General features: G+C 39.3%; 1 protein-coding gene across 4 annotated transcripts in view; it reads left to right on the forward strand.

The window, feature by feature from the left end:
• arhgef10 (Rho guanine nucleotide exchange factor (GEF) 10) overlaps window positions 1-13930 on the forward strand; it is a 44801-nt gene that overhangs the window by 3850 nt on the left and 27021 nt on the right. For 2 of the 4 annotated variants that reach the window (XM_029493632.1, XM_029493633.1), the window contains exons 2-10: window positions 4027-4136; window positions 8221-8610; window positions 9240-9584; window positions 10503-10539; window positions 10842-10930; window positions 11226-11282; window positions 11944-12131; window positions 13012-13128; window positions 13782-13893. In XM_029493632.1, the coding sequence (XP_029349492.1) occupies window positions 4100-4136; window positions 8221-8610; window positions 9240-9584; window positions 10503-10539; window positions 10842-10930; window positions 11226-11282; window positions 11944-12131; window positions 13012-13128; window positions 13782-13893 (1372 nt within the window). In that variant the 5' untranslated portion in view covers window positions 4027-4099. Of the gene's footprint in view, window positions 1-4026; window positions 4137-8220; window positions 8611-9239; window positions 9585-9616; window positions 9986-10502; window positions 10540-10841; window positions 10931-11225; window positions 11283-11943; window positions 12132-13011; window positions 13129-13781; window positions 13894-13930 lie in introns of those variants that run through there. The other 2 variants (XM_029493634.1, XM_029493635.1) reach the window with 2 other exon arrangements.

Genomic DNA, 13930 nt, shown 5'->3' on the forward strand with positions numbered 1-13930 from the left:
TTATAAAGAAGATTGTTTCCTCATCTATTATCTATCCAATATTTCGCATGAATTTTCATTTTTTTCTCTTTGTTGATCGCAACAGAGGTTTTCCCTTGCCAAGAGTCAGGATTTGACTCAATTTGGAGAGTCAGCCCTCTGGTGCCTGTCTGTGAGCTTCCCCACCCTTTCTGAGGTCAGGGTTGGTGGTGGAGTGTGGCGTGTTGTCAACACTGGTTGACCTACATGCTACAATACTGTGAACGGCGGTCTAGTATGAGCTGCAGAGCTCTGGAGTTGTGATTTTAGATTGTCACCATGTTGTTCAAAAAACAAGGATCCAAGAACAGTGAGTGTGAGGGTTGGTTTTCTTAAAGCCAAGAATAGGGGTTTAATTTCTTTATGGGCCAGTTACCTTTCTTATTAAGGGTCTACAACACCCATGAGAATGAAGTACAAGAAATATGTTAATATTTGTGGATCATGGTTGTACACAGAGATTTGTACATTGTACATTTCTTACATGCACCTTCGAGAGCTTCATTAGCTCTGTCGTGTTAATAATCCTATTGCAAACTTTTCAGCCATCTTGATTAAATGTGACCAAACCTTTTCACCATCCATTAATAGTGCACCTACCAGGGATGGCACGTAGAGCAGCCATGCTGCAGCCTCTCAAAACACAACACTACATACACACTGTGAGCCCCGTCTCTGGGTGTGACCAAAGGTGTAAGATCATGTGTTTTTCCTGGATGCCTCGATACAGCCAGTTGCCAGAACTTTTAGACCTTGAAACATCAAACGTGCTCCATGCTTATTGGCCAACTGCTGATTGGTTGCATTAAACCGCTTGGGTGTCAAATTTGATCACGAAACAACAGGACATTTTTTTGATGCCCGATATTATCGAGGCATTTCAGTCTGTGTACATGAACTACATAAATATTGTTGCTTTCCTTAACTGTAGATAATGAAGAGGCTAGAATGTGATCCCTTTTTACTTTTTGGTATGCTGCAGGGCACTGTACTTTCCTCTCCCAAACCTCCTCACAAATGCATCACAGTGTTTTGCCAGAACTATCCATCAACGCTTCATAGACCAGGGATCTGTTGTTTTCAGTCGAGGCCTGATCATTGTAAGTCTGGTAGAAGGAGAAGATTAGGACACGCCGCTCAATAAAATAGTCTGCCAAAGAACTGCAAAGAACTGCAAAGCCTAAGACAGACATTCTCAACAGACTACAAGTCTGTCTCTCTCAACATCCTCTCCTCAAGGCTTTTGTTTATGACTTTCAGCCTGTGTGTGGAATGCCACTTGTCATTAAGTGTGCTACAGAAAACTCTACAAAAGAATCAAATCACCTGAGAAAGCCAGAGTGTCTCTTAGCAACACACATAATTAATTAATATATATATATACATACATACATACATACATACATACATACACACACACACACACACACACACACACACACACACACACACACACACACACACACACTACCAGTCAAACGTTTGGGCACACTTTCTCATTCAAATACATATTGTCAGCTTGTTTTTTAGTCTTTGTCGTAGTCTGCTTTTCTACATAGGTTATTATGAAAACACATTGTGAACAAATGGTCTGTATTACCCCAGCAGTCCCCATGACTGTTTTCCTGTCTGCAGAGCACAACTCAGCCTTTCCAACGTGTAATGACATGCTCAGCTGAGTCTGTCTTCAACTATATGGCTGATTTCCTTCTCTGGCCTTTTCCATATTGTCCTCAATAATTGCGCTCATATTAGATTGTTATATAGTACCTTCTTATTAAACACTGAGTAGATAAGGAGTAAGATTGTTAATTAATTATGAGGACTGGTTTATTAACTCTTATTAGGGGTCACAGACTGCACATTCTCACTCGTGTTACACGGTCACTGCACTTCAGATAGATTTCTGGGTTTGACATACACCATACCAGCAGCCATATAGGATTTAATTTGAGGAATGGTACATTCAGTTCTCCAAGGAGCAGGTAAAAAGATGGAAATCTGACTAATTATAGGAGGGAGGGGAACTGGAGGAATTTGCAGACTGGTTTCAAAGCAGAGGTCAGAAAGGCTGTTTCTACTTCTCAACCTCTGTTTAACGGGGCAATCAAGCACTGACCTAGTTCCTCTGGAGGGCAATAAATATAGCTAAGTTGGTTGGCTTTATATATACTTTTAACAGACAATTTCTTTCTATTGTTTGTCATTCTTCAAAAGGATTAGGTTTCAGTATTTTATTCCCCTCATTTCCTTCCCTTTTCCAACTGTCCAAGACCTTGAGCAGTGTATTTGAGGGATGAGATGAGTCACTCTTCAAAGCTCCCATCAGGGCAAGGCTGAATTCTCACTTAAAAATGTGCCAGTCAATCTCCAACCATGTCTCATACTCATACATAATATTTCTTAGGCTGTGCAGTACTAAAGCCTCATCATCAGTCACACTATTTAACACTGTAGCGCCTCTTTTCTGCATTGTATTCGGGATTCCTCCTCAGGCTATGTATAATTTACCTGTTAGCGCTAGCATTATCTGTCAGGCATACTGTACTTAGCAGAGACGAGCCACAATGTGTTCACGTTCACTGTCCTGGCCTTGTGCCCTGTGAAGAGGGTGGAGGACAAAGAAGCAGAGGATTTCACATCATTTGTAGACAAAACAAGCTTTGAGACACAGAATGAGTTATCCTTTTGGATCCTGTTTGGTGCAATACTATGGTGTGTATGTTTTTCTTAGTGACAGACTGCTGTAGACTTGTGTTGTAGTGTTTTGTTTTTGTTTTTGTTTTTTTTTTCTTGCATCTGTAATGTGGGGCATACATACCAAGACAATTGTTGCTTCTACAGCATGATGTCATGACTCTGTTATCTGTTTTTGTGAATACTAACAAGCTGAAGAAGTCTGGAAGTAGTACAACTTCTTTCCTTGCAGGGTCTCTTGACAGAAACTGTCACCTCTGGAAATGAATAGCATATCATCAAACAAAGGCTGTGCCGCTGAGGAATGCAATGTCTCTCATGCCCATGCAGGTCCAAAGGTCTCTCCTGCCTCAGCATGCTGATGACATTTCCCTGGGCCAAAATATGTGCTATTGAGTCAAAATGTTATAATGACCAATGCACCTAAAATGCTATTATGTACTGTATCTTATTTGATTTCAAGTAGCCCTAAGGGCCTATATGTCTATCAGTAGAATATTGCCACCTGGGGTAACACATGGATGTGATAATAATCCTTGGGTTTTAGTTTACACTTAAATACTTCTCACAGCCTGTGGCATAATATAACCTTTTCAAGCAGAAGAATAGGTTTTTATCTCTGCTTGGACAAAAATCAGTACCATTTGCAATCAGCTTTGCTTATTGACCTATTTACATTAAACAATTAAAACTTATCTCTTATCTCCAAAAAAACTACAAATATATAATGTAACTGCTTGGAGGAGACCAGCTTAGACTGAGCTGAGTAAACTGATGGAAGATGTGTGTTGGCTAAATCAGCACAATAAATAAAGAGTTCAAATATGAACATGAACCTGCTTTGAATAACTTTGTTTTTGCTAGAGAAACTACGGCTCCCTTTGTTTTCATAATGGTTACACCACAGGCTATGGCCTAACCATTAAATTGGTGGACTAGCTCTTTTATATCCATGACGTGAGTCACGCCCACAATTAGCAGATCTTCTGTACACTTAAACAAGTGGTAGTGTCAACAGACCCCAGGAGCACTACAGGCTTTTCTTTTCATTCATTTGTCTGAATTAGCTGTGGTTCAGCTTCTGCTGTTGACACAAAAAGTACCAAGCCATGACCATAATAATACAGCCGTGGTCCTCTGAAAAACTGCTGCTGTGACAAGGAATAATGTGTGTGTGTGTTTGGGCTTTTTGAGCACCAGAAATACCTCATGTTGTATGAAAACATTTTTCAGAGCTTAGTTCATTTGGAAATGCTGTATTTATCAACCCACCTATTTTGTTAACTAATCACATTTGTCTTTTCCCTTCAGGAATGTGTGTTGGTGTAGTTGAAACTCTGCATGCTGCAGTCTGAAGAGCTTATACAGAAGAGGAGTAGCAAGCATGGATATGGAAGACTTTCCTCCCCCACCTCCTGAAAGTAAAGTCAACAAGGCCTTGTCACTCACACATGCTATGCACTTTGCCTTTACCTTGACAGAAACTTGATATGGTGATATGGATGAAGTTGCTGGGTCAAAATGGATAGCTCAGTTGGTGAGAGTGGGGTGCTCGTAATGCAGAGGTAGTGGGATTGATACCTGTACAGGCCATAAATGACATCGAGTGTCATTTTCATCCATAATTAATTCATTCGTGGCAGAAAAGATAACATGTACTATTGTTTTACAAGTTGCCGGTAGGAAAGAAAAATGAACAGTAAGAGTAAAATAAAAGAGCCAATACTTTATAAACTGCTAGAAATGCATACCAGACCACTTCAAAAGCTGAGTCTATTATAAGCTGAGTTTATTATAATTTAATTTTTTATTAAATTATGGTTTGGATATATATTTACAATAAATTATTTTACAAAAATAAATACCATAAATCTTTGCTATAGAAGCTGAACAAATGTGCAAATTGAGTGGATTTTACAAAATATACAATTATTAAATTTATTAATATAATTATTACATTTTCAATTAAATTACAAAATAGTGGAAGATTTATTAATTAAATTATTGGATGGTCTGTCTTGAAATTTGACACTTCACATTTTCATATATGCAGTTTCATTGCTGGAAGAAACTGGAAGGAAATATGAAATAATAAGATCCTGTTGGACTAAATGCTTAGTCTTCTTGTGTCTCATGATTTTTTTATTTTTGTGTGTTTAGAGCTTCATAGTGTCAGGCCACTTGTTTCATTAGTCAGCTTCTTGGACATCCTCTCTATCAGATCACTTCCTGGTGGAGCTACTGAAGCTGCACAGTATGAGTAAACAACACAGATTCCTCTCCTCCACTCCTCTGCCACTGCGGAGTATGTGGGCAGAGGAACAAGGGAGTAAGGAGGGTAAAATATGCTGTGCACTGTGAATACCAGACAATGTGCCTCAGTATTAGGATGAATGCTGCTGCAGGAGCATGCACACACATCCACACACAAAAATGCACTCACACAGCCTCCGGGGATAGACACGGGCCTGAGAAATGCTGCGTCTCCAGCTGGCCAGTCACTTGCTTTGTTGCCAGGGCGATGCTGGAGCCCAGTGACTCATTTGAGCAGACCATTATGAAGGAGTGTGGAGATAAGCCCACCAAACAGAATCCATATTGTAGTTATGAATTGACAATGGGTATCTCAGCTAAGCCATAGTTGTGTCACTGAGCACATGCATACACTGGTACGTACACTATATTCATCCATCATCTTGTGGTTTCTGTTCTCACAAGGAAAGAAAGAGTTTTTATTCCCAGTTCATTGCTGGTATGTGATTGTTGTTTAGAAGGACAATTTAATCATCATATGGGTGGCTTTGCATGCTTGTGTGTGCACACGTGTGTGGTTATGCTGTAAGGTCAGCATCCAGCATAGTCTGTAATTACGCTGCGGGCATGCAAATCCACACAGCCCGCTATACATGGTCTCATGTACAAATAGTTGCAGATGTATTATTGAATGGCTAGTTGTGATTGACCATCTGGCCAAATCGAATCAAATCAAGTTTTACTCTCTTCTGGCACAGGAAAGCATTTCACATTGACACCATAGAGAGTGGATCCGAGTCCATATTAAGTATTAGCATATGACATGAATCCAGCAGTCCTGGAGTTCCACAGGCTGTTAGTCAGCTAGCTCTGCCTTGTCTCTGTGTCTCACACCATTACATTACAGCACAGATGGAAACACACAGATAGTATCTCTGTTTGGTTTGCTTTTTACACCTTTCCTTTTTAAACTTTTAGTCGTTGGACCAGGTGGACATGGGGTCACAATGTTGACCTAAGACATTAGTCACAGACTGTTTCCTCACACATTGACTATAGGGTAGAACAGCTAGCTGTGAAAGCCTCAGGGAATTGTGATGGTGATTGGGAGCTGTGTACACTACTTTGAGGAACTTCAAAGTTAAACCCACGTTATTGAGTTTTGCTACAGGGAGTTTCTTCTTTAGTTAAGATTCACCTTGCCACCGTGAACAAGTCAGTCATGCCTGGAGGCAGAACACAGCATGTTGCAGAACTAAACATGGTTCATTTGATGTCAATTCTGTTTAAAAACTAGCTTTATCGGCTAAACTATAAATGATTACATAAATGTTTAAGTCATCTGGTTTCAACAGGAAGTTGGAAATTAACCCCACATTCAAATATAGCCAAAAGAAAATCCTCCAGCCAAGGAAAAAGTTTGTAGTATGCACGTATCAGCAATTAAGATGTGGCTGAGATAATAAAATGCCGAAACCCAGAATCTTTTTAGATCTTCAGTCTAGCGCTCTCCCAGTGGTGTTATTTTGGCTAGTGGTGGGAGGGACCACGATATATGTTCTGGAAGTGAACTCCTCCAACCTGGGATTTTGTGTTATGTTTGGGAACATAGTCAGGATATGAGAGTAGTACTTGGGTAATAGTATCAAGCTGTGACTACAAATGTGCTCAGAAAGAATCTATGGTATGATTGGAAGCATATCTGTGACAGAAGATTGAATATCATTCTCAGGGGTTAAAGGAACCTATTAAATATTGGCACCTTATAGGAAAAACAATAACACTATAGGAGAGGTTAGAATTGGATGGCGATAACATCCTCCACTCATCATCATCATCCACTCACACTCTGGTTTTGGCTCGTTTTATGCATCTGTGATGAAGAATGAGCCACTATTTTCCACAGTATTTTTGGAAATATTTGCCCTAGTATGTTTTATCTATGGCACTGATTGAAAACGAAAACATTGCCTTTACTTTCAGATTCCAGTGCCAAAACACAAAATAAAAAGTGAGCCTTTGAATACCATAGCTCACTTTTCAGACTAAACAGGTCAGGGGAAAAAAATCATACAGTTGGCTGTACTAGTCACTGAAGGGAGTAACAGCTTTCTTTCCTGCTGGCCTAATTGCAGTGTGGAAACTGGAAAGCCATTTGTTGTTCTCTTCCTGTCTTCTGCCAAGTGAATGCTCTGATGTGAACATGTCGTCTTTGAACAATAACTATACCTTGCAGGACAAGTTGGTTTTTGCTATAAATTAGAGCAGCTCGTGTACTATTTGGTGTGAATCCTTGCTATTAAAAGTTTTCACTAGGAAAACATACTGCTGTAGTAGACCCCACCCTTAATTATAAGTCTGCCTGGAGCACACTTCTTTAACTCTAACATCCAAAGGACTAGAGCTGCCACCCACAGTGTATCTGTAAACCGTTTCTCAAGTACTCTTTGAGTGAAATAATATAATTGTTGGGTTAAACAATACCTAAATTTAACCTGTTCTCACAATGTGGTATAATTATCCTACTGTCATTCCACAGTTATGGAAGGTATTAGTCTAATCTAATTTCTATGTGTCCCCCCCCTTTTTTTCATGTAAAGACAACACCTACTTCACTACTTCACTGTTGCAGTAGACTAACGCAACTTTTATGCAGCCATTCAGGCTTTCTGTGTAGTATCTTTAATCTATTTTAAGGGAAACTGTAATAGTGTAGATGATATACTGTTCATTGTTGAAATTACCAATTTCAGCAATGCCAGCATGTTATGTTATAGTAGAGGGATAGCTATGACAGCAGAAATAAAATCTTCACTGCATCTGTCATAATATCACAATTTCACAAAATAATTACTGTGGCTGTAAGATTTCAGACAATGCTATCTCTAGAAAATTTGGGGGGGGGGTGAATAATGCTATCAAATTCATCATTAACTCAGTTTATTGTGTGTTATGTCTCTTTTTTAGGGAAATGAATTATACTTCAGTATAAATGCCGGGGGGTCTGTAAATATAACTTTACAATGAAAAGACAACCATGTTAATTACGCTCTAAATGACTGAGATCCAGATGAGGAAACATCTGCTTAATATTTAACCGTTTTGAAACTTTAGATTCCAGTCATTTCTGAGAGAGTTAATACTGGTATATCAAAAAAATATATATCATAATTTTCTCTTATGTCTGAGATTCCCTGGATCAGTAATATTGCACAGCACTTGAACACCTCTGAATCGTATTTCTGTGTCCAGTGTTGGCAGACAGCACACCTCTGGCAGATGATGATGAGGGGCAAGCTTTCGATTTTGACGACAGCGGTGATGATGTACCTGAGGCTGACCACCCACCCCCTGGACCTACATCTCTCACAGCCCCCAGCAGCAAGGATCAGAGACAGGACAGCTTGGTGGCCAGCCACCATGAGGGCAATCTCCCCAACCCTGAGACCCCAGTGCAAAATCCCCCATCTGGTGCATCAGCAGACACAACATTTGTGACAAACGGAGCATCTACAGCAGATGGAACAACACCAGCAGAGGGAATGACCACTGCTGAGGGGACTGATGACAGAGAGACAGATTTACCCCTACCTCCACCCCCCCCCCTTAATGATGACACAGAGAAAGATTCTGGAAGAACAGGTTTGCAGACCAAAAGTGTTGATGTTTTGTTGTTAGTTGCAGGGGTATTTGAGTCCATTTCTTTGGACATTGGTTAACTGCAAGTACATATAATGTTTTATGGCAGTGTTCAAAAACTTCTCCACATTGTCCTGTAATCATTTACATGAATAGTCCAGGCCCTTCAGGATGAAGTGAGGCTATGAAGTGGGGCAGTCTCTGTCTCTCTTGTGACACCTTGTATCTCTTACTGAATGGTGTTTGAGGTTGTCTGGTTTTTATCTCACAAAGTTGTGACAGCAGCAGCAGTAGGCAGGGCTAGGCTCTATTTATTCTCATTCACCCTGCACGCTCATTCTGTTGTACTACAGCTACACAATGTCCACACTGCACTAATTTTTTCAGCTCATGACCTCACCCCAACAGCATGGCATGAACCCTGACAAACGCACCCAGTATTTCTATTACCATAGGAATCTCTGTTGAATACATTCACAACACAATTTTCACCATTAAAATTCAGAAAAAAGTAACTATCACTGTCATTATCTCTGACGTGACATTTTTAAATAGTTTCGATGTATGTTTGCTCAAATCTGACTCTGTATTTGGATAAATATAAATAATCTGTATCTGGTTTCTCACACCAGGCAGTAAGGACCAGGATCCATCCATTGATGACCCTCCCCCTCTGCAGGCAGTCCCCAAGACCTCCTCCCAAGGCAGAGTCAACCCTTACTCTGTGATTGACATTACTCCTCTCCAGCTGCAGCAACTCGAGCAGCAAAATGTGCCATCCTCTTCTGCTTCCTCACCAACGGACCCTAAGGAACAGAAGGAAGAAGCCCCAGATGTTCACACTGACCCTGTTGGCATCACCTCAGGATACTCTGTTCCAGTGCCATGTGGATATGCAACCCCCTCTGGCGTACCACTTATCACGCCAGCTTACACCACACCTGTCATCATTCGTCACCTCTCTGTGGATGAGGATGGTAAAGTAGAGTCTGCAGATGAGGGAAATTCCTAAAATAATTTTTGATTCATAAAAAATTTGAAGGCACGCATAGCATTTAATAACCATTTCACCATAAAATTCTGTGGATATCTTGCCTTGGTGTCTCCACTCCCCCCAACTCCCCCTGTTTCCTATCATGTTTTCACTTTCAACTTTCTAATACAGACAGAATATTCATACCTAATCTGTAGGCATCAAGGCTCTTATTTGGCTCTGTTTATGCTTATGCTGACTTTTTAGCTTAGTGCTCCTCATGCAAGGCTTTAATACTCATCTACTTCCATGCCATCTCTTTTATTGTTTTCCCTGTTTTTCCTAAAGCCTTGCCACAAGGAAGTAGGAACTAAATTTAGCCCTCCCCAAAGATCTCCGCTAGCTGTAAGCATTTTCCTGTTTCCCTAAAATCTTTCAGTAGCTGTGTCCAAGCTTGTGACCTGGCACTCTGAAGAGTCTGGTTACACTGTAATTATCTCACACAGTGAAAGAGTTTTGAACCACATATGTTTGTGTGATAATGCAAACAAATGTTATTTTCATCTGTGCAGTGGTCACAGTATGCTTAGCCAGGATATTTTACACAATAACTACTGTTAGAAAGACAGGTTTGTCATTTCATTGGAGGAATTCATTTAATAAATTCAAAGTATCTTCCCTTGTCAAGTAAAATGAATGAAAGCACAAAATCTTGATTAAATCATAGGCTCTGTAGACAACAAGGAGTCATCAGTGACATCTGGTGGTGTCTAATGAAGAAGTAAACAAAAGCACTGTGTTCTAAATAAAAGGCTATATTTTCTTCAAATAGATAAGTACTTTGTTTTTTGCAGAGACCAGATTTCAGTAAAGAAAGTGGCCTGTTTGCTTTGAATAATGTCTTTTCTTTTTCTGCCTCCAGTTACTGTGGTTGGGACCAGCAACACCTCTGTGGATAGGTATGTGACAGCCAGAAACCATCAGTAGCAATCTAAAGTGTATTTTGTATATGTCATAATGGGTATAAAGAATATACCTTACTGCCCCCTGCATAAAAAAACAGTTATAGGTATTGAGCCTCAATATATTACCAATTTCTACTAAATTGGTGTCAGTGGCAATACATGGATTATCATTGCATAATTAATACATAAAATGTATAAATGATACATATAAAATGTTGTTATTGATACTGAAGTGAGAGTGAACATATATATTCATATTTGTAAAGTTGCATTCTTCATTTCTATGTTTTTTCAAGTGTTTTCAGTGAAGAGTATCCACCAATAAGAGAAGAGGATGCTTTGGCTAAATGGGCATCAGATCCTGCCAACACTGCGTGGATGGAAAGTGAGGAATGGCATCCATAATTAATGTAGATCTCGCAAAGATGCATGTATAATAACAATGGAAAGAATAATGCTGTTATTGCATATTGCATATTGATTGAGTTTGCTATTATGTAGTTTTTTTATTTGACATGGTGGAATTCCCAGACACTTCCTTCCTTGTTCTTTTGAGGAAGCAGGCCCTTGTGTGCGTCTGCCTTTTAGATCCCTTTCACATAACATCCTGTTTTCTGTGTGAACAGCTTAGCAATGTTGCATGAAAAATCATGCACGAAAATGTTTGTTTTGTGGTTCAGATCCCGATGAGGTGATTTATGATGATGTGCCCAGAGAGAACTCAGACTCCAACACAGGTCAGTTAAGTTCTATTTTGATTCCTTCAGTTCCAAAAATTCAGCATTTTAGTTGCTGCATGTAGCCTTTTTTCCTTCTTCTTCTTCTTCTTCTTCTTTTCATAAATTGGATACTTGAATTTTTCATTTAGAATGTTGAATTGAAAATGTGTATTAATCATGTATGCTACCAGTCAAATGTTTGGACACACTTTCTCAGAAAAAGAAAGTGTGTCCATATTTTGATCTATTGTGTTTGTGTTATTGTGTGGATCTAGAATGCTCTGAATTGCTGTGTAACTCAATGCACATTAACATTACTTTTTATGAAGCTTATGATTTCACCCACTTTTTTTTTCTTTTTTTGTTGTTGTTGTTGTTGTTGTTGTTGTTTTGTTTTGTTTTTTAACAAAATGACAGGAACAATATTTAGTGCAATGCCACAATTTTGTGTCATCAAATTGACATTTATAATAAGCATACAGTACTTTGTACAAATTGAGCATTGTAAGCTTCACAAAATCCATACCAATTTAAAAGGGTACATAATTTCAGTGCAGCATATTCCTATCATGCCTATCTACATTTGTAACACGATATCATAAGTGTGTTGTCATCTCCATAATATACATGAAATCTGTTTTTAAAAACAATTTCTCAGCCTGTCCTATTTTTCATATAGATCTAGATGAAATGATCTATGACGACGTGGAGCTCGGGGAGGAGGGTGGTTGTAACAGTTCCCTTGACAACGGATGGAGCTCTAGCGAGTTTGAAAGCTATGACGAGGCCAGTGATGGGGAGGCTCGCCCTGAGAATGGCCTGCCCCATGCCTTCATGAGAGGAAAGCCACCCCAAAGGAAGACCCATGTGTGTAATAGTCACTCTCTGATTTATTCGTCTGGATTACAGCCAAAGTTCAGCTCCTGTGTCAATATACTGTACATCTGTGGGTGGGCGAACAGCAGTGGATAAAGGAGGGATTTGTATTTTTAATTCTGGAATTTAGTAAAGGGCCTTTGTTTTTTCCCCCTGTCCTCCACAAATCCATTGTAATATTGACTGTGACACAGGAGCTCATATATTTGTTCTTGTAAAGTTGTTTAAATTTCTGTATCTTCTTGTTGTGCTTGTTCTAAACTTGTGGATAAACCATTTACAGATCAAGAGATAATTTTCGCTTATAGTCAGCTGGCTGCACTCTGTAATGTTTTGGCTTGTGGTTTTGAGAATTCAAATTCTTTTTGTTTTTAATGATTTATGCCTGAGTGATTTAATGAATCACTCAGGCAAGAAGAGTCTTTTGAAATTTCATCAAATACCCATTACCTTAGATATAAGGTGAAAGCTGCCCCTAAATTAAAAGCTATTTTTACTCCCAATTTATTCAGAAATGTTGCACATTTTATGTGATGAGTTCATACATATTTAACTGCACATGACAGAAACTTTTGTGCAATTATTTTGAAGGGAAAATTAAGGAAAAAAACTGTCAGTATTATGGCTGGAGACAATGATTAGAAAGCTTTTCACCAGTTTTATTAATAAATCAGGGTTTAGTAATTTTGGATACAAACTATCAAATTTCCATGATATTGTGGAAGTGCATTTTGCCTTATTTCCGTCTCAAACTTGATTCAGGAAATGTAAAATTAATTAATTTCAAAGGGAACAGGAGGAACATTTCTAAATCTAGGTGCTAGCTCATTCCAAAACCATAACCAGTAACGCTTGCTTTGCTTTTGTTTAGCTCTCTCAAGATCTGACTCGCTTGAAAGAACACTATGAGAAAAAGATGAAAGATCTAATGGCAAATACAGTGGGAACGGTAGAGCTGCAGCAGATAAAACAGAAACACGAGCAGAAGGTAATCTACCTGAGGCTCACCTCTCCTGCCTGTGCCAGGCAAAGTAGTCCCAACCCTCTGCGCTCGGTCTAGCTAACCACTCTGGGTATCTAACACTTGCCCAGTATCTTTAAACTGCTGTGATGTGAATGACTTGTGGTGTTCGTACTGGTGATGGGTCTTCACTTGCCTCGCTGCCTGCTGCATCTTCCTCGTTATGTGTTTAGGCGTGGAGGTTGTGAGACTTGGCATAGTAAACTCATAGTTTACTCTGTCTATGTCTCAGTAAACTGAGACACCAGCACTTGAGTTTTATTTTGAGCCATTGGTTGAAGATTTGTTCAATATAGCTGAAAAACATCTTCTTACTGAAATATTTGGGGTATTATCTCTCAAAGCCTAAAGCTTTCTTTATGTAGTATGACATTACTTTTTAGCTGTTGTCCCAGTTACTGTTATTCTCTGATCAACTCTTCTCTCCTGTATGATATGATATGTTGTTTATCCTCATCCCTTATCTAACACTGCCTCTGTCCTGCTTAGCTCAGTCCAGTAGCTTTTTAGCCATAGGTAAACTAAGCTTCATCTTGGACCAAAAGCCTTGGCTACAAACAAAATTACTTTGGTACTTTTTGAGTAACATTTAGGTAATAGTGTGTTTTGTCTCCTCCAAGATGCACAAACTGGTAAAGGCAGCTAAGGAGGGGACCAAAGATGGGCTTGAGAAAACAAAAGCTGCTGTGAAAAAGGGACGCTCTTTTATCAAAACCAAGTCATTCTGTCAAGGTATGTACAATGGTAGAAAAGACAGTTTACACTATGT

Source organism: Echeneis naucrates, chromosome 22, assembly GCF_900963305.1.
Source record: "Echeneis naucrates chromosome 22, fEcheNa1.1, whole genome shotgun sequence".
NCBI lineage: Eukaryota > Metazoa > Chordata > Actinopteri > Carangiformes > Echeneidae > Echeneis > Echeneis naucrates.